This window comes from Portunus trituberculatus, chromosome 32 (genome assembly GCF_017591435.1).
Source record: "Portunus trituberculatus isolate SZX2019 chromosome 32, ASM1759143v1, whole genome shotgun sequence".
Lineage (NCBI taxonomy): Eukaryota > Metazoa > Arthropoda > Malacostraca > Decapoda > Portunidae > Portunus > Portunus trituberculatus.
In genome coordinates this window covers 1,308,275-1,336,003 of record NC_059286.1, presented here as the reverse complement: position 1 = coordinate 1,336,003, position 27,729 = coordinate 1,308,275, and the positions used below count along the sequence as shown (strand labels likewise).

Here is a 27,729-nt window from a genome sequence, read left to right as displayed (position 1 = left end):
AGAAATGGGAGGCTAAAGAAGTGGTGGATAAAACAGGCGAAATAGACATTACATGGAAGAAAGAGACTAGGAATAGAATACAAGTGACTTACATGAATATAGATGAATTTCTGTCTAAGAGGCTAGAATGTATGGATTACCTAAGAAATAACAAACCGGACATAATGTGTGTAGTGGAAACAAAGCTAAGGCCCGAAATAAAGCTAGACTGGTTTGTTGTAAATCATTACAAAGTATGGAGAAATGATAGAAAAAATAAAGGAGGTGGTGGTATAATGGTTCTTACTAAGGAAGATCTGATAGGGAAGGAGGTGAACTATAGTAAGAGAAATGAGGAAGTGATAAGTATGCTTATAACAAATGGCAAGCGGGACATTAATATTATAACAGTATACATACCACCCAGAACCAGTGCTTGGGAATATAAACAGTACCAAAAGGTGATGAAAAATACCCTAGACAAAATGAAGCAAGAACTCATCAGAAAGGATAGAGTGATGATAGTCGGAGTCTTTAATTGTAAAGAAATAGTGTGAGAAGACTACGAAGTGGTGAACGGTGGTGAGTGGGCAGAGGAATTGTTAAAGGTAGCAACAAATAACTTGATGACACAGTGGGTGAGATCACCAGGGGACAAGATGTTGCAGCAAGGTTGGATTTGGTATTTACCAGGGGCATCTCTCTAAAAGAGGAAATTGAACATAAATGTCCCTTGGGGAGAAGCGATCATGATGTCTGCAGCCGGAGACGAGCCATCCTCTCTCAGCGACGGCGAGTGTGTGTGTAAGGGTGTCAGCTTTGTGGATGTATGGGATAAGTTCTATGGGCGAAGGGATTTGTATGCTAGGGATGGTGGCATCTGAGTAGGAAGGGTGTGGATGTGCTGAGTGGATGTCTGGAGGGGGGAGTTGGGATGGAGTGTAGGGGATGAGGTAGCAAATGCATTCCAGAAGAAAGATGCTAGACGTCTAATAAATTAGATAGGATAAACAGAGATAGTGAAAAGATTAGGAAAGATTTCCAGGTGCAAATGGGAGAGAATAAGATTAGGATTCCAAATAAGGAGACAGCATCTAGGAAGGTAGCAGGACTTAAAAATGTTTTTATGTAAATGCCAGGAGTCTTAGGAACAAGAAGGACGAGTTATCTAGTTATATAGTTGAGGAGGACTTAGATGTTGTATGTGTCACAGAGGCATGGGTAAATGAGGAAAAGTTTAGGAAAATAGGAAAGAATATGAAGTAGATGGATACATTATGTATTTACACCAGAGAATTGGTAGGATAGGTGGAGGAGTAGTTATTTATGTAAAAAATCCTTCATTTCCAGTCAGGTTAATGGTATTAAGGTAGATAACAGAGTAGAGTCCTTATGGCTGGATGTTAGAGTAAACAAAAGTAAGGTTATTAGAGTAGGAGCTTTTATAGACCACCTAACCAGTCAGCAGATGTAGACAACCTTATGGTAGATGAGATAAATAGGGGTGTACTAGTCAGACAATTATCTTAGGGATTTTAATCTTAAGTCAGTAAACTGGGAGAGGATGGTAGGAGATGCTAGTGAAAATAAGTTTATGGAAAGTTTTCAGGATAACTATTTAGTGCAGATGGTAGATAAACCTACTAGGGGGAGGAAGGTTTTAGACATAGTACTAACAAATATTGAGCATTGTTTAAAGGAAGTTGAGGTAGGAGAGACTTTAGCAAACAGTGACCATCATATAATTAGATTTATCATTAATTCCAGTAGGGATAATATAGTGAATAAGACTAGAGTCCCAAACTATCAGAAAGGCAATTTTGGTAGGTTATGTCAGTTATTAGGAGAGGTAAACTGGGAAGATAGTTTTTGAAATAAAACTGCACAGGAGATGTGGGATATTTTTAAGGTTGTGGTAAAGGATATAGTGATGCAGTGTATCCCTTACAAAGATATAAGGCAGAGAAACAGGAAGCCATTATGGTGGACTCACGAGATAGATAGACAGATCAGAGAGAAGAAGAGGGCATATAGAGAGTCACAGAAAAGTGGAGAAGATGTAGATTTGATTAGGTACAGACAGGTCAGGGATGATTTGAGTAAGGTTATAAAAAAAAATAATAAAAGGCAGGCAGAGATAAAACTAGCTAGAGATGGGAGTAAAGATCCCCAAAAATATATAGTTATTACAAGGTCAGTGATAAAAGAAATAAGGATAGGATTGGACCACTCAGAAAAGATGGTGTAGTAGTGGATCAAAATGAAGACATAGTAGAATTATTGAATGAACAATTTTCTTCAGTACTTAATAGGGAAAGAATAGGAAATCCTGTTACAAACAGTGCGACGAGTAGTTTAAGAGCTTTAGAAAATATTAATATAAAACCGGGAATTATTAGGAAATTTATTCTTGAACTAGACGATAGGAAAGCTAGTGGTCCTGATGAGCTACATGCCAGAGTACTTAGACAGTAATTCTGAAGCACTTGAGTTAATCTTTGAAAGATCACTTAGGTTTGCTGAGATACCTCAGGACTGGAAGTTAGCTAATGTTACACCAATATTTAAAAAAGATAGGAAAGATGATGCGAATAATTATAGACTGATCAGTTTAACTAGTATAGTATGTAAGATACTAGAGAAAATCATTAAGGGTAGTATTTGGGAGCATTTAAATGAGAATAGATTAATTAGAGATACCCAACATGGCTTTAGATCAGGGAGGTCTTGTCTTACAAATTTGCTAGATATCTTAGAATATATTACCAAGGAGTTACTCGTAGATGATGGAAATAGCATAGATGTTATATATCTAGATTTTAGCAAGGCGTTTGATAAGGTACCGCATAGGAGGCTAGTGTACAAATTGAGACTACATGGGATAGGGGTAGGTTAGTTGATTGGATTAGTGAATGGCTTTCTGATAGGAAACAGAGAGTAGTATTAAATGGGGCAATGTCTGAGTGGAAGGAAGTGGTTAGTGGGGTACCCCAAGGATCAGTGCTAGGACCTCTTCTTTTCTTGGTGTACATTAACGATTTAGATATAGGAATTAGTAGCAAAGTATCAAAGTTTGCAGATGATACTAAGATAGCATGTGCAGTACAGGGTGAAAAGGACAATTACAGAATACAACGAGACCTGGACAGGCTGATAGCATGGGCAGACAGGTGGCAGATGGAGTTTAATTCTAAAAAGTGTCAGGTTATGCATTTAGGTAAAGACAACACAAACTTTAGCTATGAGATGGAGGGATGTTGGCTAGAGGCAGTAGAGGAAGGAAAGGATTTAGGAGTAGTGATAGACAGGACTATGAAATTTTCAAAGCAATGTTTAGAAGCAAGAAATAGGGCAAATAGGATCCTGGGTTTTATAAATAGAAATGTTAGTTATAAAAGTAAGGAAGTGGTGTAGCTTATATAATTCCTATGTTAGGCCCCATTTAGAGTATTGCATACAGGCCTGGTCACCCCATTATAGGCAGGATATCAACATGTTAGAAGCAGTTCAGAGAAGAGCAACTAGGATGATACCAGCATTAAAGCGGAGTATAGAGATAGATTAAAGGAATTAAACATGTTTTCATTTGAGAGGAGATGTATAAGAGGGATATGATAGAGTTATTTAAAATGTTCTCAGATATAAACTACATAGATGTGAGATCTTTCTTGACCTTAGAGGAGGGAAGTAGGACTAGAAATCATGGCAGGAAGATTAGAAAGCAAGGCTGCAGGTTAGATATAAGAAAATATTTCTTTAGTCATAGGGTGGTAGACTTCTGGAATGCATTGCCAGAGAGGGTTATAAATAGCACTAGTTTGACAATGTTTAAAAACAGATTAGATAAGCACTTAAATTCATTAGATTTATAATTATGTTTAGTGCTGCATGATAGTTTTTATAAGAAATTTACTATAGTTAAACAAGACATGATCCCCATGTATGGGGATCAGAGATTGTAGAGGAATTCGCTGCAGGACTTAGCCCTGTTAATGGGCCAAATATTTAGAATTAGTATATAATGTATTGTGTACTTGTAAGTGTATCTTTAAGTACTGATGACGAGGTCGCTGTGCGACTGATACAGGGTAACCTAGATGGGCCCTGGTGGCCCTTTGTTATCCTATTATTTATGATATGTTATGTTATGTTATGACGAGCGGATGACCCACTTAGGACAACACGATGCCCCTAGACGTGGATCAGCCTCCGATCTTCTCCTTGTTAGAGGACCGGGCATCAGTAGCTATCCGGTGGAAGAAGTGGAAGACACGGTTCCAGTTCTACTTGGATGCTAAAGGAGTTACCAATAGACCTCAGAGGCGTGCCTTACTCTTGCATGTGGCTGGTCCGGAGGTACAAGTAATATTCAGCACACTACCACCACCCCTGACAACCTATGAGGAGATACAAACAGCCCTAGACAAACACTTCACACCTAAGACAAATATAAGGTATGAACGTGTATTGTTCAGACAGGTCAGGCAAGAAGAATGTGAAACAACAGATAGCTTTGTCACACGACTCAGGAAGTTAGCAGAAACCTGTGAATTCCATGACACTGAGGATGCTATTCTAGATCAGTTGATCGAGAGATGTGCTTATAGTCAGTTAAGGAGAAAAGCTCTTCAGGAGACAGACTTAACTCTAGAGAAAATGTTACTGCTAGCTAGAGCTATGGAAGCATCAGACAGGCAAGCTAAGGTAATTGAAGGTAATAACCATAGCAGCCAGTCTGCTAAATCTGTTGTGAATCAGATAAAAAAGAATGCCAGGACCAAAGTAGATGGAAAGAACACTGTCAATACTACCAATTCTAAGTACAAACTAAGTCATCCTACACAACCACAAGGTAACAAACAAACTACAACAAATAGGAAATGTTATAGATGTGACTACACAAATCATGCACCATGGCAGAAAGATAAATGTCCAGCAATGTCCCAGCAATGTTCATCTTGTAAAAAGATAGGGCATTTTGCTAGTATGTGCAGGACCAAGAAAAAAGTATATGCTACTTCAAAACCCACAGAGTCAAATGCAGAGACAGAGCAACTGGGTGAGTCTCAGGATAACAAGGGTGACAATGATTTACATTGGGCTTTCAGAGTTGACTCAGTAAGAAGTTCTCAACAAAGGATTATGCTCAATATTACACTGAATGGCAAGCCTGTAAATATGCAGCTAGACACAGCCGCTGATGTCACTCTAGTGTCTGAGAATCTGGCTAGGTCTATTCCAAATGTGAAAATTATGCCTTCTAAAGTTCAGCTCTTAGACTATAGTGGTAATAATATAAAAGTTGTTGGTGCTATGGATGTAGATGCTGGTTATGACCGGAAAGAATAGTACAAAAATTTGCCAGTTATAGTAGTGGAAGGACAAGAAAGGAGTCTTTTTGGTTTAAATTGGCTTCAGCATATTCCACTTGATTGGTCAAATATATATAGTGTCAAATCAAGGTTGTTGGAAGAAGATTTAAGTCAAGTACTTGAACAGAGTAAAGAAGTGTTCCAAGATGGAATAGGGACTGTCAAAAATGCATGTGCTAGTTTGCAACTACAACCTAATGCCCAACCAAAATTTCATCCCCCAAGACAGATTCTTTTGCCGTTAAAGCCATTGGTTGAGCAAGAAATTCAAAGACTTGTGAATAATGGATCTTGCGAGAAAGTCACTTATTCAGATTGGGGCACTCCCATTGTCCCAGTAGTGAAAAATGATGGAGGCATTAGACGTTGTGGAGATTGTAAAGTTACAGTTAATCCACAATTACAAGTAGCACAACACCCTCTTCCAAAACCTGATAACATGTTTGCTGCTCTGGGAGGTTGCAAAATTTTCTCAAAGCTTGATTTAAGACAGGCATTTCAACAGCTCCAAATGGACGAAGTTTCCCAAGGAATGTGCACTCTTAGTACACATCTAGGTCTGTACCGACCCAAAAGATTACCCTACGGTGTAGCAAGCAGCCCAGCGCTATGGCAACAGACAATGGACAAGTTGTTCATAGGCAAGCCAGGTCTATTTTGTTTTGTCGATGACATCCTGGTAGCTGGAAAGGATCAAACCCAACATTTAGAATGACTGAAAGTAGTTCTTGAGACTTTGCGGAAAACTGGATTGAGGATCCGTAAAGACAAATGTCAGTTTGCAGTACCTTGGGTAGAGTACTTAGAGTGGATGGACAGGGCATTCACAAAACACCAGGAAAACTAAGTGCTATTAGAGATGCTAAAACACCAGAAAATGTTGATGAATTAAAATCTTTTCTTGGATTAGCTACTTTCTACAAGAAATTCATACCAAACTTAGCAACTATGGCTTATCCTCTCTATAATCTTCTGAAGCAAGACACTGAATGGAACTAGACAGATGAGTGTATTAGTGCAATTAACCACATAAAGGATGAGATTCCTTCATCTAGATTTCTCACTCATTATCAGCCAAATTTACCTGTAAAACTTGTATGTGATGCCTCATCACAAGGCTTGGGAGCAGTAATTGCACATGTAATGCCAGACGAGTCAGAAAGACCAATTGCATTTGCTTCTCGCTCGCTAAATCAGGCTGAGAAAAATTACTCCCAGATAGAGAAAGAAGGATTAGCTCTAGTGTATGGTGTAACCAAGTTCCACATGTACCTATATGGAAAGGCAAAATTTACATTAGTTACTGACCATAAACCACTTCTTGCAATACTGGGTGAAAAGGCAGGTTTACCAACTTTAGTAGCTGCTAGACTGCAAAGGTGGGCAATCAAACTAGCTGCCTACTCATATGACATAGAGTATCGTTCTACCAAGAAAATGGGAAATGCCGATGCTTTATCTCGTTTGCCAGTGGAAAAGGCTCCAGAAGAACATGATGGTAGTGTACTTATGGTAGAAAGTCATAATTTACCTATAACAGCTAAAATGGTAAGAAATGCCACTAAACAAGACCCAGTGTTGTCACGTATTTTACAATTTTTGGTCACTGGTTATAAAACAGTGCCAGAGCAAGCAGAGTTTCAGCCTTATTTAAAGGTATGGTCAGAATTGTCTGAAGAACAAGGATGTATCTTAAGAGGAGCCAGAGTAGTTATCCCAGATAGTTTGAGGGAACAAGTTTTAAGTGAAATACATGGAGATCACTATGGTATTGTAAAGTCAAAGGCAATTGCAAGGACATACATGTGGTGGCCAGGAATTGATGTCATGATAGTCATGTGTAAAACAGTGCCCAAATTGTTCAGCATTCCAGAACAATCCTAAACCTGCACGTATGCATCCTTGGGAATATCCTAGACAACCTTGGCAAAGACTACATTTATACTTTGCAGCTCCCTTCCTTGGCAATTCATTTCTAATAATAGTAGATGCATTCAGTAAATGGCCAGAGGTAATACCTATGAGTTCAACTACCTCAGAAGCTACCATAAAGGTCTTAATGCCAGTCTTTGCTACATATGGACTTCCAGTTTGCATTGTGACAGACAATAGTCCACAGTTTTGCTCAACTGAATTTTCAGAATTTCTAAAAGTTAATGGAATAGAACATACTAAGTCAGCACCTTACCATCCCACTACTAATGGTGAAGCAGAACGTTTTGTTCAAACCTTCAAACATAACGTGAACACTGTGTTACTGGACAAGCTCCTTCACAGTTACTTATGGGTAGAAGAGTCAGAAATAAACTAGACTTGCTTAAACCAGACTTCTACTTGCAACAAAATAATCGTGAATGGCAACAAGTAACCAAACACCAAACTGTGAATGAGTTCAAACCATCTACACCAGTAATGGTTCGTTCATACAACACAGATGTTAAATGGGTTCCAGGTGAAATTGTAAAAGACCTAGGACGAATGCATTATATTGTAAATGTGGGCGGACAAGTATCAAAATGTCACATTGACCAACTGAAACCTTACACAGCTCCAGCTCAAGAAACAAATGGAGATCTGAGAGATGTAGAACCTGTGTCTTTGGAAAGTAGAGAAATAGATGTATCATCTAATGATTGTAATGTTCATTCAGCTTCTCCAGAGAGAGTGAATAGGAGAGTTCTTCCAGCTCGAGAAACCAGAGGAGTTCCTACTGAGCGCTTAGACTTCTAAGATTTTCTTCCTTTTTTTTTACAGGGGGAAGGAAATGTTGTATTAGATTAAGAATATTACGGGTCAGTTCTTTGTTTACTTATGTTATACATTAAAAGTTCGTTTTCTTTCATACGCAAACTGTAAAATAACAGTGTTCCAATTTTTTAAATAGGAATCCAATACCTTTTGTACTTTTATACACAGTGTTCATAGGATCTCATACTTTATATGTATTATTGTGGTACTTATACCTTCGAGAGACGCCTCAAGAAGACGCAAGGCAGAAATGTAGCTTTTCCTTTAAATAAAGTGTATGAGGAGCTACGCATCTTCGACTTCCCTTCCCGCAGCACTGCAATGAGGATGGGATAGTAGCTGGTCACCGTATGATAGACTACTAGGCATGTGTGTTGCAGGTATGTAGAGTGGAGCAGTGTGCTACAAAGATAACATCTTCATCCTTGTTTAAAGGTCTTCAGATCTTTTATGGAAATTTGCAACTGTTATTATTGCTGACTTATTATTAACCTATTTTTTGTTTCATGAATTTACCTTTGCCTAACGTAGCACTTCAACTTCTTGTTTTTCTATAAATGACATAAAGAGACAATGCCCAAAGCATAAAGATAATGGTTCACACTTATATTCTGACCTACTTTAAGATTTATTATTCCCAATTTTAAAAAATCACTTAAATAACTGACTTAATATATAAGATTAATATTTTGACATGGTATTGTTCCTAGCCTATATACTCATTGAGGATAAGAAAGAAATAACATATATGGCTCCTGGAGTTTATTGAGAAATATCTACTTCTGGAAATTCTTCTTCCAGAAGTTGTCAAATTTTGCTCAGAACCTAGACCTGTTTATGAAAAGGCAATCTCTCACATGCCTTCTCCACAATGAGCCCTCAACCAGAGGAAAAGTCCTTTGGTGTGTTCATGTCAGATATTGCATCTGACATTGAACCTAGAATTTTAAGTATGCCTGAACTGGCACCTTCATTACTATTATCAACTTAACTTTTTCTTGCAAGTGTCTGCTTTGGAGCAAGTGCAAGATTAAGTGGTGGCTGTGATGGGGTTCCCAGCACTCGAGGTGGTGATGGACAAGATATAGATGTTGAACGAGTATCCTCACTGCTAGATGTAGCTGTTCCTACTTTAATACAAATCACATCTTGGTTTGTGTCAAATGTTGAGTTTCCAGTGGCAGGAAAAAGGTCATCGTCCTTCTCCAGGGTGGACTCAATGCTGGCCACCTGATGAGAAATACATATTGATTAGCATTTGAAATAAATGAAAGTGACAATGGATACAGCCTACAATGATGGGAAATATTTGAACATGTAATGTACAGCAATTTTTATGTAGTGGTATGCAAGTTGAGTAAATGAGCTCAATGCAAATTGAGTAAACTAGTTCAGTGGTCAAGTAAATGCCAACTTGAATTTCCATATGAAGATGCAATGAGTGGCAGTCCTTGAAACCAAGATCGTCTTAACATATACTACATGTAAAATTAAGGTGTAGCCATGATGTAAATATGTCAGAGCAGGACACCTCAGAGCAAACACATATTAATTTTCATATGTAAAGCCTGCAGAATTTTTAAGGTTAGTCTATGTTGCAACAAGAAATGAAAAGTGCACTAATAAAACTGTTTAAAAGTTGTACTGCTATTCTTAACCACTTCAGTACTATGATGAATTTCCATATTCATTCTGCTTGCTATTTGGTGATTTTATACAGCTTCAGAAACTTATGTTGGGATTAAAATATTGCAGACTCTGGCTATTAGTTTTCTGATCTCCATACACCCTTCCTAATGTTAATAAAACCGTCTAATCATACACTAACTCATGATAGAAATATATCCCAGTGTTGAAGGGGTTGAATATAGTATGATACTGTACTTCATTAACCCCTTCGTTACCAACCCGTCAACCTTATGTAAACAAGACGTTTCGCTGCCGAACCGACTGCCCACGCACTCCTCCGCATCGTCCGTGCGGTAGTCTTCAGCTTCTCACAAACACCCTGTTCACACTATATATTTATTTTTATGTTTTCTATCAGAGAAACCCCACAACATGTCATTTGAGTAAAAAAAATATGCAGCACATGTGTTGGTCCAGAGACACAGAGCAGCAGTCACATCTTTCCCCATGAATAACTGGAAACAAGTCTAGATCACTCATAGCACTAGCTTCATGATGTAGAATAATACTAGGATGTACATCGGGAAAATCAGTGTTACTTGTAGGTAGAGGGTTAGGTTTGGTGTCAGAGAATGGGTCTGAAAGAAGTGTGAAATCTGTTTGTCTACCAGCAGCTGTGGGGGGTGAGGCAGGAGGGCTGCATGACAGGCCACTGCTGGCGGACAACGTCTCAATACTCTCGTCGCCGCTGCTAGCATCACTCTCTACATCACTGATAGCTTCAGGATCAAACAAAGTATCATCACCTTCCATTGAGACATCAGACCCCTCAAATTCCCTTTTTGTCCCACCATCATATTCATCTTCACTGTCAGTTGTAGAGATATCCATAATTGCGAAGTAAATCCGCGCGTGCTACCACAAAAAAACTTCAGGCAGCACTGAACAGAAGCTAGAGAATATCGCATTGCGGCACTCGACAAGCATGTATTGCCATACGTAGGTCAGAAAATATGATGTATAAAAAAAATATAATATGATTATTGGTCTTCACAAATTACGTCACAGCACTGACAATAACTCATAGGTCAAAGTTTATGAAGTTTCAAACCGTCCCACGAATGGCTACAGCCTTATGTTTGTAAACACAGACACTTGCCACCACGTGGGTAGAAATAACCCAGAAACCGAGGCCTTGAGAGCCCTCAATACACACAGCTTATAACCATGGCATGTGCGTGTCACGGGGAGCACCCTCGGTTCCTGGCGCGTGAACTCAGCCGTGACACGCACGTGTCACAAAACACGCATCCAGTACTGAAGGGGTTAAATACTGATAATAGTAACTTACTGGTGCATGTAACTTAAAGGTAGCTGTTGTACAGCTTGGACCTGGTTCTACAACATCCAATAAGAATTGCATTGAATCAAACAGAGGCCACTGAGAGTCTACTGGTTCACTCTTGCCTTCTGACCCACTCTTCACAGCCCTTATTTTCTTCAGCTCTCACTTGAATGGGGTCCGAAGATTTGTGCATTTGGTCTGGACATTTTCTGAAAAATATAATTAAACAGTACCTGTATAATCTAATAGTCCAACATGTGAAGGGCTTCCCAGGGCGGCGTGGACGACGACAGGTGATGAGTGGGAAGGCAGCTGTGCCAGCGTCGGACAGCACCCCAGCAATGGTTGTTGCGGCTTCATCCAGGGGAAGATGTTGGGTGTCCAGTGAGAGGGGAAGCGCAGCCACGTACTGGGGCCAGCCAGAAGAATTGAGCCTCCAGCGGGGCATGCAGCCAGGTTGGGGCTGTGGGGAGACTTGTGGGAGGGAGGCGAGGAGAGGGAGGTGGTCGCTGCCCATGTAAGGTCCAGTGCGGAAGGTGGAGTCCTTGAAGGTAGGGTTTCCAAGGAACAGGTTGAGCACTGAGGCGGCACCAGTATGGGGATGAAACCTGGTCGCTAGTCCGGGAGGACTGAGGAGGGAGACATGTGTTAGATCTAGCAAGGCTTGGAAGAGAGCGTTGCCAGAGGTGTTGTGATGGTGAGGTGGCAGGTCAGGCTCCCAACATGTATGATGGGCGTTAAAGTCCGAGGCTGCAGGGTGGAGAAGTAGCGCAGAAACTCTCGGTAGCCAGCTGCACCCCCAGGATTGTAGCAGACTGCCACCGTGAGCCAGCCACCACCAAGTCCAACCTTGGCAGCAACAACCTCCAGACGCCCATCTTGAGACTGAGGGATAGGGAGAGGCGATGAGACGAGGGAGTCATGGATGGCGAGAAGGACTCCTCCTCCATGTCCTTGACCACAATCTTTGTGGATGATGTTGTAGCCCGGAAAGGAGAGGGAAAGATGAGGGGGAAGCCAGGTCTCGCATATGCCGACCACAGACGGGAGGGTGTCATCTAAATAGGTTAGGAGTTCCTGCGTTTTGCGGAGAAGGGATTGGGCGTTCCACAACATAAAGGAGAGGGCCATTACAGGAAGAGAGTACTCAGGATTGTGGAGACAGAGGGCCAGAGGGTGGTGATGATGTCCGGGAAAGACAATCCTTTCCGGTAGAGGTGGTAGCCATGCCAAATGAGGTCGAGGATGCTGGGGAGGAGCTCAGATACAGAGGAAGAAATAGTGTCAGTGGCTGTAGGCTTGGTGGAGTCCTGGGGTGGAGAGGAGGGTCGAGAAGGTGGAGGTGAGTTATAACACTGGCCTGGTGCTTGATGAGGGTGATGGTGGGGCGTCTCTGGGTGACGAGCATTTCTGGGAGGGTGGTGGACCTCGGCCTCAACTGTTACAGGCAGGAGCCCAGGCTCAGCATCAGGTATCAGGGTGGGTGGAGGAGGCTACATTAATATATTTAATACATTTTATTCACTATAGACTTTCAATGACTTTCTCCCAGTCGCACAAATTCAAGGATTCTAGGGAGGATATACGAGTTCAATGGGCGGGCTAGAGGAATTGATTAGGGAACTTCGCTTCTAACAAATGGCGCATGGGTTGCAGGTAGTAAGGGGGTGAGGATGGGGGGATCCATCAGCGGGGGAGGATGAGCGCCGTTACAAGATTCAAAGTTTTAACAGTCAGTTATAGTGCGTCTACTCTATTAAGTCCGTTCAGGGCAGGGCACATTCTGGAATTGCCATGAGTGCGACGTTGCCAGTTCGACTCCCAATTATCAGATTAAGTACCGACCCACCACCCATCTATTAATCTCTCTCTCTCTCTCTCTCTCTCTCTCTCTCTCTCTCTCTCTCTGTAATTATTATTATTATTATTATTATTATTATTATTTAGGTAGTGTGGAAAAAAGTCAAAATGAATAATAATAAATAATACTCCGGCGCCTTAGTTTTTGGTCCATTTTCTCTCAAACTTTCAGCAACCCCTTTTGTGTGTGTGTGTGTATTTACCTAGTTGTATTTACCTAGTTGTAGTTTTACAGGGCCTGGGCTTTAGCTCGTGTGGCCCCGTCTCCATATCTACACTTATCCAATCTTACTTTAAAAGTGTGCACACTCTTTGCAGACACTACTTCTTCATCTAAACTGTTCCACGTCTCAATACATCTCTGCGGGAAACTATATTTTTTAATATCTCTCAGACATCTTCCCTTTCTCAGCTTTTTACTATGCGATCTTGTGCTTCGGATGTCATATTCTTTTCTCAAGATCAGTTTCTCATTATCCACTTGGTCCATTCCGTTGATCAATTTATAGACTTGTATCAGGTCTCCTCTCTCCCTTCTTTGTTCCAAGGTTGGTAGATCCATAGCCTTTAGTCTTTCCTCATATGTCATCCCTTCAAGTTCTGGGACCATTCTTGTAGCCATTTTTTGTAGCCTCTCCAATTTTCTTATGTGTTTCTTTTTATGAGGGGTCCACACTACTCCTGCATATTCCAATCTAGGTCTTATTATAGTATTTATCAATTTCTTCATCATTTCTTTGTCCATGTAGTGAAATGCTACTCCAATATTCCTCAGCAAATTATATGTTTCTCTACAAATTCTATCAATATGGCTTACTGGTTGATTGTTTTCTTCCATCGTCACTCCTAAGTCCTTTTCCTTTTTGACTTTCTCCAGATCTACACCATCTCCCATCTTATAGATTCCCACAGGTCGTCTTTCACTGTGTGTGTGTGTGCGTATGTGTGTGTTTCACTGTTTCATTGTTTGATCTGCTGCAGTCTCTGACAAGATAGCCAGACGTTACCCTACGGAACGAGCTCAGAGCTCATTATTTCCGATCTTCGGATAGGCCTGAGACCAGGCACACACCACACACCGGGACAACAAGGTCACAACTCCTCGATTTACATCCCGTACCTACTCACTGCTAGGTGAACATGGGCTACACGTGAAAGGAGACACACCCAAATATCTCCACCCGGCCGGGAAATCGAACCCCGGTCCTCTGGCTTGTGAAGCCAGCGCTCTAACCACTGAGCTACCGGGTGTGTGTGTGTGTGTGTGTGTGTGTTTATATATATATATATATATATATATATATATATATATATATATATATATATATATATATATATATATATTGGCGGGAAACCCGCCAACCTGGCAACTCTGGCCTGGCCTGACTTGACCCAGCAGAGAGATGAAAGGGGACACCACCACCACCACCACCACCATCACCACCAATGTGGCAATATGGAAAAAAAAAACGCTGCCACATGCCATAGAATTTATACAAATCGTCGTTATCATTGTATATATATATATATATATATATATATATATATATATATATATATATATATATATATATATATATATTGGCGGGAAACCCGCCAACCTGGCAACTCTGGCCTGGCCTGACTTGACCCAGCAGAGAGATGAAAGGGGACACCACCACCACCACCACCATCACCACCAATGTGGCAACATGGAAAAAAAACGCTGCCACATGCCATAGAATTTATACAAATTGTCGTTATCATTGTAAACAGTCACTCATTGTACTATGTAACTTCCTTTACTATACACGTAATACATAAAATATCACTTTCAAACAGCACATGGATGATAAATAAGAGAGTAATACATGTACGAAGGTTGATTTGGCAGCATGGCTAGTTGTAAAGTTGTAAACATCAACCATTGCCCGCCTCCGCCTGGACCACACCACGCTCAATGCTCACTTGCATCGCCTACGTCTGTCTTGTGACCCATTCTGCCCTTGGTGTAGGACTACCCTTGAGGCCATGGAATATTTCCTGCTTCAATGCCCATGCCTCCTCTCTCAACATACTGCATTATGCTCCCGGCTCTCCGCCTTGGCCATCACAACACTCGACCTGCCCACCCTCCTGGCGGCCTCAGACTACCCCAGGGCTCATAAGGATCCATAGATTTTCGTTGCCTTTTTTTAATCCTTATGAGCCCTGGGGTAGTCCTGTGTGGGTATCACAGGCGTGGTAGCTGGCCGGTCTTCCTCAAGAAGGCACAAGTAAGGCGAAGGACAGCAGGTTGCCAGGAGGGGTGGACATCTGAGGCCGCCAAGAGGGTGGGCAGGTCAAGTGTTGTGATGGCCAGGGTGGAGAGCCAGGAGCATAATGCAGTATGTTGAGAGAGGAGGCGTGGGCATTGAAGCAGGAAATGTTCCATGGCCTTAGGGGTAGTCCTACACCAAGGGCAGAAGGGGTCAAGAGACAGTCGATGTATGCGATGCAAGTAAGCAGTCTGGTATGGCCCAGGCGGAGGCGGGCAGAAAACGCATATATATATATATATATATATATATATATATATATATATATATATATATATATATATATATATATATATATATAAACATGTTTTATTTGCCTTATAAGTTCATAATCGCGAGAGATTGCAGGGAGAAATAGGGGGTGGGGGAGGAAGCATGGGAGAAATTTTAAGTTACTCTTAACAACGTTTTCTATGAAAGTACTCGCTTTCAACAGATGGCAGCACCGTCGCTTTCCTCCAAACTTTAATCCATACCAAAACTTCCTCTCTGTATATTCCTTGCACGAATTCCTCAACAATTTTCAATATAGCGGCCCCTAGACGTTCAATATTATTGCACAACGTGGGTTGCACAATGACGGTGGCCCCTAGACGGTCAATATTATTGTACAATATTTTGGTTTGTGCAAAAGATTGTACCGTATGGAGGCGATATTAAAGGTTGTGCAATATATTGCGCAATCGTGAGCACAGACGTACAACCACATTGTGCAAACAGTCAGTCCCTGCCAGAACTTCATAACGTCACCCCTTTTTGGCACGATTAGTATAACCTTTGCATTTCACACCCCACAGGGCGGGAAGACCACGATACACCTCAATAAATTCAACAATTAATTTTTTTTCGGCTTTCTTGTCACCCATGATATGCGTGGTTGAGGAGAGAGACAAACACCTCACACAACTGCTGGAAAGAAACTAACAGGATAGTGCGCAATATAGCCAACAGACGACACAATATTATCCTGTTTGCGCAATATATTTTCAAGTTTTTGAAAAGCACACAATATATTGCACAACCTTTCAATATTGCCCACACACGATCAATTATATTGCACAAACCAAAATATTGCGCAATAATATTGAACGTCTAGGGGCCGCTATAGTCTCCCAAGACGCCTCTTCGAGCGACATCTCCCTTCTTCCACGAGGGAGGCCTGTGCCGAGCTTTGAGGAGGCCCGGTGAGCTATGGGAGGCCTGGCTAGCTGCCCTACACTGCTTTGCTTTATGTTATTCATTCCCGCCTTACTAGTGTGGTGTGTACGTGCTCCAGAAAGTGCTCTCTCTGCCCCATTAGTGACGTTTTAGTCCTTTAGTGCAGTGTATAGCGAGTGACTGGTGTCATGTGCAGGTGTTGTGAGGTGGGTAGCTACAAATGGCTTTGGCGCCAGTGACTGCGTATGTGAGGCACCTGTGTGTGCCTGTCTAGACTTACGTAAAGAAGTTAAGTGTACCCCCCCAGTGCCTGTTTTTTTCCACCCAGTGTGCCTGTGTCTGTCTTTACTGTCATGTTTTCAGTCTGCCTGGTGAGTCTCTTGCTTTCCGTGCATCAGTCATTTCCACCAAACCCCGCCTGGTAAAGCCGCAGTCAACATAAACCTTGAACTCCAATAACAGGGTTGGACAAAAAGGCATCCATCCAATCATGTTCGAGCGAATGGTTAGACGCACTCCTGAACGTCCAAATATGATCTTGATCTTGATCTTCATCGAGATTAAGATATGTGGAGACGATTCTGTTTCCGTGTTTTTAAAAGTGTCACAACAACACGTTCCATAGAACTTCTTGGGTCCTCACTCTCTCTAAGAGAGAGTAAATAACCTGACTAGGCCACTCCATTGAGACGAGGTGGGGGCACAAAGCAGCGGCGTGTTAAAAAATGGAGCCAAAACAATGGTAGTCAAATGAGAATTGGGTGATTGATAATATTCAATAACATGATACTCTTTTAATCCTATGTCAATGCTTTTATTGTATTTAAACATGTCATAAACAAAAAAAATTAATATCCTGAATTTTTTTTCTTTCTATATATTGTAAATTTCCTTGTCAAATAATATAGTTCGTCAATTGTTTATGTTTGGATGCTTGTTTTTGGACAAAAGCAACCGTCTCTCTTTATAACTCTCGTCTTACCAAGGATCCTATTGGATTCCGTCAAACATTGGACCAAATCCAACAAAACTGACAGGATCCAGGGTTTAGGATGACTAGTTACTAGTCCCTGTGTCTGGTGCCAGCTGTGGTGTGGGACATGGTGAAGGCGCTCTGGAGGTGGGCCAGCGTGAAACAAGATCTGAGAGTGGAGCTAAGAGTGGAAATTATAATTCAATACCAGGAAGTGCTATGTAATGGAAATGAGTTAAGGTGATAGAAGACCTATGTGTGAATACAAAATCGGAGAAGAGATTATAATGGAAAAGAGTGAAGAGAAAGACCTTGGAGTGATTATACATGACATCCTGACTACAGAAAGGTATATGAATGTGTTATTTGCTTCAACATACAGGATGGCATTTCACAACATGGACAAGGGTATGATGAAAAGATCATAACCACTATGATATAACTTAGACTAGAATATGCAGCAGTGTTGTGGTCACTATACAAGTGTAACGATCCAAACAATAGGAAATGTTGCATGAAGTGTTTTGAAACTCCCTTGGATTTGATATCTATCTCAAGCGCGTGTAGGCTATTTAGTGTATTGCCGTTACGTGGCAGCCTCGTTCCTACTCTAGATGGAAGGAGCTGAACACCGGTATGCCATTACCTAGCTGCCTTCCATACCAGCCACATTTACATTCCAGTCTTACTCAGACCAGAATCAGGTATCATACGTTAGAAATATTTGTGCATTCTTAAGAAGTGTTGATGTAAAATGTAATATCTAAACCCTGGTGAAGTGTCAGAAATAGACTAACATATGGTTTGTTTTCACCAGAGAGGAAGAAGTGCGGGAGAAAACTTATAGTGCTAAGTGTATGGTCAAAGTTAGGTGTTAGGGTAGGGTTTTCACTCATTGTTGAGGTCAATTTGATCTTCCTTAGGTTAACCCAGGTAGTGATGAAGTGGGTGCACCAGGTTGGGTGACACCAGATCGGTTGTTAGGCTAACTTGATATTGTGCTGTGTAGGTTTTCAGTGGGGTGCTGTGACATATTAGCCACAGTTGTGTTATAGGTGATGTGAACTAGTGTCTTATTAAATGTAAAGCATCCATTAAGTGTGTGATGGTGCTCCTGGGTTGTGTTGTGCTCCCATCTGCTCATACGCATGCTGAGTCTAATTAACCTGTGACCATTCACACAGCTAAGTTACCACCCCGGAATGGCACTCTTGCCAGTTAATAGCATTTTCAACCACGGATCCTGCATTACCAATTTTTAAGGAGTTTTGAGGGCATCAAAACTTAAAATGATGGCGTATGCAGATATTGTTGCAATCACTGCAAACATTTTCTCCTTCATAGTCGTTATAAACATCTAAAAAAGTCAAAGTGCTATCAATGGATGGTGCCTTCCTTAAAACACCTGACGACGCAAATGTGATGTTCGCTTTTCTATCTGGTATATTCATAATGTCTTTGCATTCCATTTGAATACATATCTTAAAACAACTTGATGTCATTTACAAGCAGATATTACATAATACCTTTGTTAGAGAACTTGAATATCATTTAAATAGTTTTTTTGTATATTATTCTTCCATGTTAATAAAATTACTTTACATGTTTCTCAATGTAATTCATTTCAGGCAATGACTACCATAATTCATGTAAGTTGGGATATGTCAAAAACCGAATATTCCATCAATGTCTCACTTAACATACTCTGCTATTCAAAGTTAAGACCAAAGTGGCCAATAGCAGGCACAATGGAGTCATGTTTCCCCGCATTCAGCCACCCCTGGTCTCTCTTAAGCCGACGGTGGGCCCCCAGTCATTATTTGGTGAGCCTGTAGTGGGTCAAACTGCCACACAAGTAAAAGCTAGGACATCAAGAAACTAGAAAGAATCCAAAGGATTGCTACAAAGATTATGCCAGAAATAAAGGATCCTCTCTGTTAAGAAAGACTGAAGAAAATGGAACTACTATCTTTAAAGGACAGACGGGAAAGAGGAGATCTATTATTGATGTATAAGTTAGTAAACAGCATGGAAACGATAGAAAGACAAGACCTGGTATCAGTGACAGAGGATGGAGGTAGAAGAACAAGAGGACATTCCAAGATCATGAAAACTCAGTGTTCGAGAAACATTAAAGAAGTTAATGTTATCTTCTCACCCGTGGTTATCCACTTTCACTGGCTGCGTCAACTTCGTTGTCAAGGGTCCGGAGCACCCAGGAGCACATCAGCATGAGGCACACAATGGCGGGTGGGTGGCGGGCACCGCCGGACAGAGAAACACCAGCTTACTCACGTCCTTTACTGAGTCCCCAGTTCACAGGGCAGCCTCCACACATACACACAGGGCACTCAGGCACTCTACAGGCATTCCCAGGGGCGGGCACAACAGCAGGCAGCACGTCTTAATTAACAGAGCGTGTGTCTCCCAGTCTTGCCTTGCACGCGCTCTCTCGCAGACTGCTCACTCGCGCCGCGCTCTAACACTCACAAAGCCAGCCCGCGCAAACACGCAAACACACATATGCACATACACACACATTCGTAACAACTGCCCCCCCTTACAAAAAGGTCGACCCAACCTTCCTCACATTATAAAACAGAAAGGCAAAATGCATACAAAATAAACTAGAACATTTAGGGCAGTTCAAAATCTCTGATACACAGGAGGCTAGCGGTGACGGACAGGGCGAGCAGCAGTCTCCACCACCAGCTGGCTGTCACCTGCATCACCGCCCACTGCCTCCTCAACCTCCTTGGGGACGTCCTCCATCGCTTCTGGGACATCTTCTTCGGCACTTCCTTCCTCCTCGGGATCATCTGAACCCCAGGAGAAGCTACCAGGGCTGTAGTAGCGCCACAAGCGGTCCGCGTACACTACCAACCCCCGCTTGTGACCTCTCCTGATCTTGTACGTGACCTTCGAGGGCACGGCCACGACGGTATAGGGCCCCTCCCAGGGGCTCTGCAGCTTCGGCGAGAGGCCACGCCTGCGTCGGGGGTTGTGCAGCCACACCCTGTCGCCCTCTGCATACCTGGCATCTCGCATGCGGCGGTCGTACAGCTCCTTCATAGCGCAACTCACCGTCCTCAGCTTGCTGCGCACCTCACGATGGGCCTCCGCGAGCCGCTCCTGCAAGGCGGCGGCGAAGCCCGAGTCCACAGTAGGGAGATGCACATCAGGTGGGCGCCCGGTGGCCAAGTCCACGGGCAGGCGGAGCTCCCGACCGAACATCAGGCAGGCGGGAGTGTGCTCGGTCGCCTCGTGCACTGCGGAGCGGAAAGCCATCAGCATGGCGGGCAACTTCACGTCCCAGTCGTCCTGCCCCTCCCTGCAATGCTTCGCTAGCTGCTGCAGAAGGGTCCGGTTGAACCTTTCCACCATCCCGTCACTCTGGGGGTGGAGAGGCGTGGTCCGAGTCTTGTGTATCCCCAGCAGAGTGCAACACTCGCTGAAGACATGAGACTCGAATTCCCGGCCCTGGTCACTGTGCAGCTCAGCTGGCACACCAAAACGGGTGAAGAATTCACTCACTAACACTTCTGCCACCGTCTCTGCCTCATGGTTCAGGAGCGCATATGCTTCAGGCCACATTATAAAATAATCCATGGCCACACATATGTAACGATTTCCATGGAATGTAACGGGAAACGGCCCAGCTATATCAACAGTCACTCGCTCCATGGGCACTCCCACTGTGTACAACTGCAACAGAGCATGGTTTCTGCGGGCGGGCTCCTTCATAGCAATACACACGTCACACACCCTGCACCACTCACACACGTCACTTCGCATGCCCACCCAGTAGCAGCATTGGTGGAGACAGTGTAACGTGCGCTGCTCACCCACATGACCGCTCGTCACTCCCCCATGCAGCTCTTTCAACACCTCAGCACGTAAGGCACGGGGCACCACCACTAGCCACGCATCACTCCCCACACCTCCAGCCGCTTCTCAGCGCTTCACCAACACACCCCGCTCGGTCAGCCAAGCACGTAGTGGCAGGGCTCTCCGCTGCCGCTTCTATCCAGCCAGGCTGTTCGCCACCAGCCTCCAGGCAGCGGACAATGGGTGCGAGATCGGGGCCCATGCGCTGCGCCGCCCGCCACCGCTCATTGCACTCAGTGGTACCTGCAGGCACCCACAAGCGACGGCATGTGAGGTCTGAAGGGGCGCCAGGTGAGTCGGCCTCATGCAGGCATGGACAAAGCGCGTCTGGCTCCTTAGCAAAGCAGTGTGAGCAACCTGTTTCATACGGGTGTCGGCTCAGGGTGTCAGCGTTGCCATGCACACGCCCAGGCTGGTGCACAACGCGGTAGTTGAACTGCTCCAACCGGCCCAACCACCGCGCTAACTGTCCCTCCGCACCTTCAGCGACTTCAACCACTGTAGAGCGGCGTGATCGGTGCGGACAGTGAACTCAGCGCCGTAGAGGTAGGGGTGGAAGTGTTCCAGCGCCTTCTCTACTGCTAGCAGCTCTTTTCGGGTTACACAGTAGTTGCGTTCGGGCTTGCTAAACTTGGCGCTGTAATACGCCACCACATGCTCCTTCCCGTCCCTCACCTGTGACAGGACCGCCCGACGCCTTCAGCACTGGCATCGGTGTCCAACAGGTATGGCAGCTTCGGGTCAGGGTAAGGCAGCACCGGTGCCTCCATCAGCGCCTTCTTCAGGCCCTCGAACGCGGCCTGACATGCCTCGTCCCACTGGAAGTGTGCCCCTTTTCTGGTGAGGCGGTGCAGAGGAGCCACTGTGGCGAAGTCAGGCACAAAGTGGCGGTAATAAGTGCACAGGCCCAGGTAACTCCGCACCTCAGCCACACTGGAAGGGACCGGCCAGTCTGCCACTGCCGCCACCTTCTGCGGGTCCGTGCGCACGCCCTCCTGGCTCACCACGTGCCCCAGGAATGGCACCTCAAGCTGGAACAGAAAGCACTTCTTCGGGCTGGGCTTGAGATTAGCCTTCCTCAGGCACTGCAGAACCTCCTCCAGCCACGTCAGCTCTTGCTCGAAGGTGCCCCTGAACACGATGACGTCGTCCAGGTATACAAGAGCTGTCTTCCACTGCAGTATGTTCAGCACCCGTTCCATGAGGCACTCAAAACAGCCAGGGGCATTGCAGAGGCCAAAGGGCATGACGTTGAACTGACACAGCCCCTGCCCAAACAAGAAGGCTGTTTTTGGCTTGTCCTCATCCGTCATCTCCACCTGGTGATAGCCCAACTTCAAATCCAGGGTGGAGAACTAGCGGGCCCCCACCAGAGCGTCCAGCGTGTCGTCAATCCTTGGCAGGAGGTAAGAATCCTTCACAGTTACGTCATTCAGCGCTCGGTAGTCCACACAGAAGCACTGTGAGCCGTCCTTCTTCTTCACCAGGACTACAGCTGATGATCACAGACTGTCTGACCGTTCCATCACCCCCTGCACCTCCGGGTCATTGACTGTGAGCTGCATCTCTTCACGGCGGGCTGGTGCAACACGACGAGGCGGGCACTTGATGGGCGCACTCGTTCCAGTGTTGATGGTGTGCTTGACAAGCGACGTGCAACCCAGATCCAAGCTGCCCTGACTGAACACATCAGCATGGCGACTCAGGGTGTCATGCATCTGCTCCGTCTGCACCTCAGTGAGGTGGGTGGTGCTCTGCTGCGCCAGGTCCTCCAGGAAGCCTGGCAGCGGGCCCGCCACACGCGGCCGCTCTCCCTGCTGCCGCGCCTCAGTCTGCTGCACCTCTTCACACGCCCCAACCGGCGTGCCGGCGGGTATATTTCGAGCCTTGTCAGAGAAGTTAGCCAGTAACACAGTGACTAACTCCTCCCCCGCTCCTACGAGGTTCTTTCCAATTGCCACACTGTCAGCCAGCCGCAGGTCACTCACAGGCTCCACCAGACTCTCGGCCTCCTTCATCACACGTGTTAAACGGCACTGAACGGGGCCTCGGTTCCTAGGGGTATCCTCAGTCTCTTCGTGGTAACTACCTCGGCACGCCTGACTTCACGAAGGAAAGGCACGTCATGGCCATGTACTGTCATTCTCTTCTGCCTGAAGTCAACACAGGCGTCCATCCTCATCAGGTAGTCGTATCCCAGTAAACACTCCTCGTCCAGGTCAGCAACGAAGACCGGCATGTCTTCCTCCACGCCACCTACACGCACACGAGCATTCACCGGACCCTGCAGCGACATGCAGTCCCCCGTTACTCCACACAGCTGTTGAGGCGAGTCTGGCAACCACTCAGCCTCCACCAGCCCTGGCCGCACCAGCGTGTGATCTGCGCCGCTGTCCACAGTCATGCGACACGGCCTCCCGTCCACGGCGCCTCTCACCTGCGCGCTGCCAACGGTGTAGTGACACTTCACACAAGCCGGGGCACTGGAGTTTTGGCCGGCTGAGAGGCGGCCCCTGCCTTCAGCCTGTAGTCGTTTCCCGCTGACACTACCTCCTTCGGGCTGGGGCAAGCGCTGGAGCGGTGTCCAGCCCCGCCGCAGTCCTCGCAGCAGGGCTGAAAGGCGACACGATCAGGCCGGTCGAGAGAGCGCACCCTTCGCTCCCTCGGGCACCGGGCCCTCACGTGCCCCTTCTCACCGCACCGCCAGCACCGCCCGCCGAACGCTCCCGGGCTTGCCGCACGTGACGCTGGCCTCCTCTTCACTTGAGCCTTGCGTCCTCTCACGTCACTGCAGGGCTGGGCGAAGGTAGTCAGGGAGCTCACAGTCTGCATGAAGGCCTCAAACTCCATTGCACGAGCCAAAGCCACTTGCACGTCAGCTGGGTGTGCCTGCCTCACATAAATCTGCAGCTGGTGATCCACCAAGTCATCCAGGAAGGCATCACGCGCCAACACAATGACCATTTCCTCACTGGCCGTTGGGTACGCCCTTCTCACCAGTGCCTCTACGTCGTGGGCCAGCTGGGACAGCGTCTCGCCCCTCTGCCTCGTCCTTTTCTTAGCTGGGCACGATATACCTCAGCCTGGTGGCGGTGCCCGGTGACGACGCAGTGCCTCAGCAATGTCAGGGAAGGAGGCACGCTGGGTTGGCGGGAGGTGGCCAGAAACCTCAATAGCTGGACCCCTGAGAGCTGTAGCCAGCTGCAAGGCCTTCTCAGCCTGGTCCCAACCCTGTGCAGCCGCCAGCAGATCAAACTGGGCAGCATAGGACTCCCAGGCCACCTTACCGTCGTACTCGGCAGGCTTGCGAGACTTGAAGCGGGGGAAAGGCGAGCGAGGCGGTGGGGGTGGAGGTGACAAAGACAGCGTGCGCCATGCCGGACGGGGAAGCGAGGGAAGATGGCGGGGAACTTGATGCCAACAAACCCGCGTTTCCCAGAGACCGGGAGGCCGCTGGTGGGCCTCCAGGAGCCCTCCACGGGTCCACTGCTCCAACAAGGCCCCAGTCCCCCCCCCACGGGGCTCCCAAAACACCCCTTGTCGGGCCATGGGCACCTTGCCATATCCGGTTGGCGCCAAACTGCCTCACTCCTTATGTCTCTCACCTCATCCCGCAGCGCCTGCAGGTCCTTCTCCAGCTCGCCCTTCTCCGTCTGCAGGTCACCGTTCACTGCCTGCAGGTTCTGCTCCAATTCACCTCGCACACTTTCGCAGGAACGATCGGTGTAATCCTGCGCCTCCGCCCTCAAGGAGCCCAGGCTAGACTGCAGCACCTCCATCAACTGCTGTGTGTGTTCCGCCTGCCGCCGTGCCTGTTCTGACTGTTCTGCCCTCATAGACGCCAACATAGACGTTATCAGCTCGAGCTGGTCGGGCTTCCTCTCACCCGGCTCAGCCTCACCACCACCACCATTAGTCTCAGCATGCTCCATCACGCTAACCAGTCACAAGCAACCACAAGCACGGTAAAACACAGGACAGTAAATCCTCACTCCTGACACCACTGTTACCTTCTCACCCGTGGTTATCCGCTTTCACTGGCTGCGTCAGCTTCGTTGTCAAGGGTCCAGAGCACCCAGGAGCACATCAGCACGAGGCACACAATGGCGGGTGGGTGGTGGGCACCGCTGGACAGAGAAACACCAGCTTACTCACGTCCTCAGTTCACAGTACATCACAGGGCAGCCTCCACATACACACACAGGGTGTAGGACGGAAATGCAGGTCACGCGGTCAAATAATTTATTTCAACCTGTATAAGAGTCACAAATGTCAGACACTACATCATAGTAAATATATGCACCACCAATAACACAACACCATCACAAATGCAAACTGAGACATAATAAATTTTATAATGGTAACCTGCATAGCAAATGCAAACCACTACATCATGGTAAATATATGCACCAACAATGACACAACACCATCACAAATGCAACCTGAGACATAATAAATTTCACAATGGTAACCTGCATAGCAAATGCAAATTATAAGACAACTCACTTCATTGGCCCACGGCACATACGTCCTATTCCCCGCAGGACAGACAGCCACCAGGAACTCTCCCAAAGACAGAATCAAATGTCACTTCCAGATGCACCAGCACCATTCTCCTGGTCGTCGGTCAGCTACGCCGGGTAGACACCAACCACCACCTCACAGCTGAACTGACACCACCCAACAAATCAAAACACTATAACATGCGCTATACAGCATCTAAAACATTCTTCACATATCCTGTTACACACTTGCATGCATGGCACATACAATAATTAACATAGGTATAAACACATGAGTAAACACCACCTACCACCACTCAGCTGATCCGAAACCACCCAACACCCAAACACTAGTATATAGGCAATATAACTGCCAAATTCAATATGTATGCTGTTCCAATGCCTACCCTAATCATTGCACATCCAGTACTCAACATACGTGTAACATGTGACAACTTACTTGGCTGGAGGTCAGACAGCCCCAGACACCCAACATGCACGTGTCACCACAGCACATCCACCACCACCACCTCTTAGTTGAACCGCCACACCTCAATCCAAGTCCCAGTGCCACTCATCAAACCCAAACACTGGTGGAGACATCAACACTGGCGAATGACTGACTCACCTCGGCATGGGATGCCTTCCAGCAAGGCATACGCCACGTCATCAACAACATACGTACGAGAGGCGCACATGAAACATATCATTTATGATACACTCCCACCCACAGTAGCAATACAGTTATGATACCAAAAATACAGTCCTAATGATATTACAAAATCATTGTAACGACAGTCATAATGATATTACAAAAGATCACTGCAACAATACATTTATATTGATATTACAAAAAATCACTGTTCCTCAATAGGGAGAAGCACCACAAGCCTGTGGACAGATCTATTAATAGTTTTGTACTTGGTACCCTGATAATGATTTCCAGGCTTACATATCTTGTATCTGAGCTTCACTTCTCTAACCATACCATCTCTACTTTCTTCAACCCTTGATACTTGTGCTAATTTCCATTTACCTCGTACTGGATTAGGGTCTTGCACAAGCACTATGTCTCCTACTCTTACATTTCTCTTCTCAACATGCCATTTTTGTCTAATCAATAAGGTAGGAAAATAATTCCTCTGCCACCTTTTCCAAAAAGAACTCACTATACTTTGAATGAAATCCAAACGTTTCCGAGGATCTTTATCAGTGGCAAATGGCCCATCGGGCACACGTAAGTTATTGTGACCTAATATCAAATCATTAGGACATAGGTATACCCCAAGCTCAATATTATACCCTGGTTTCATACCAATTGGCCTGTTGTTCAGTAAGTTTGCTACTTCATACACTATGGTTTGAAGCTCACTGAATGTTAGAACACTGTCTCCGACTGCTCTCAGTAAACCATTTTTCACAAGTCTGATCAGACTCTCACATGCACCATTCAGCCAAGGAGCATCACTAGATTTATTGAATTCCTACTTCACACCCTTGTTAATTCCAAACTTTGAGATAGTATTCAAATGAAACTCATTACTGGCATCCCTAAGTTCTTTGTTAGCAGTAACCAATTGCGGTCCATTATCAGAATGCATAGTACAGGGATACCCTCTAATACTTACAAACCTTCTAAAAGTACTCAAAAATGCCTCTGTACTATAGTTTTCAGCAATGTCAAGGTGCACAGCTCTAGTGGTTAAGCAAGTATAAATGACCCCAAAGCATTTTCCCCAGATTCTCTGTTTCACTGCATCTTTTATGGTAAAGGGGCCAAACAAATCAGTGGCTGTGTGGTAGAAGGGTGGTGTGGGCTTCATACGAACATCACTAACCTGACCCATACATTGGTCTTCAATCTTTCCATAATATTTTCTGCACATTACACATCCTTTCTTGACTGATTTTATTATCCTCTTTGCCCCTGGAACCCAAAATCTGGACTGTAATCTTGCCAGAGTTGATTCTACACCTC

At 45.1% G+C, this 27,729-nt stretch overlaps 1 protein-coding gene and 1 long non-coding RNA gene across 2 annotated transcripts; both read left to right on the top strand.

Moving 5' to 3' along the window:
- Window positions 1-4,164: 4,164 nt before the first annotated feature.
- Window positions 4,165-5,328, top strand: LOC123511835. The gene has a single exon (XM_045267887.1). It carries the CDS (start codon window positions 4,165-4,167, stop codon window positions 5,326-5,328), a length of 1,164 nt encoding a protein of 387 aa, XP_045123822.1.
- A 1,697-nt stretch (window positions 5,329-7,025) lies between these two features.
- LOC123512016 lies at window positions 7,026-9,740 on the top strand. The gene is made up of 2 exons (XR_006677008.1): window positions 7,026-8,479; window positions 9,105-9,740. It is a non-coding gene; the product is annotated as an uncharacterized LOC123512016 (long non-coding RNA).
- The last annotated feature ends 17,989 nt before the right edge of the window (window positions 9,741-27,729 follow it).

Excerpts from the sequence above, each read along its gene's own strand:
- LOC123511835 (XM_045267887.1), top strand. The coding sequence starts at position 4,165 with ATGCCCCTAGACGTGGATCAGCCTCCGATCTTCTCCTTGTTAGAGGAC.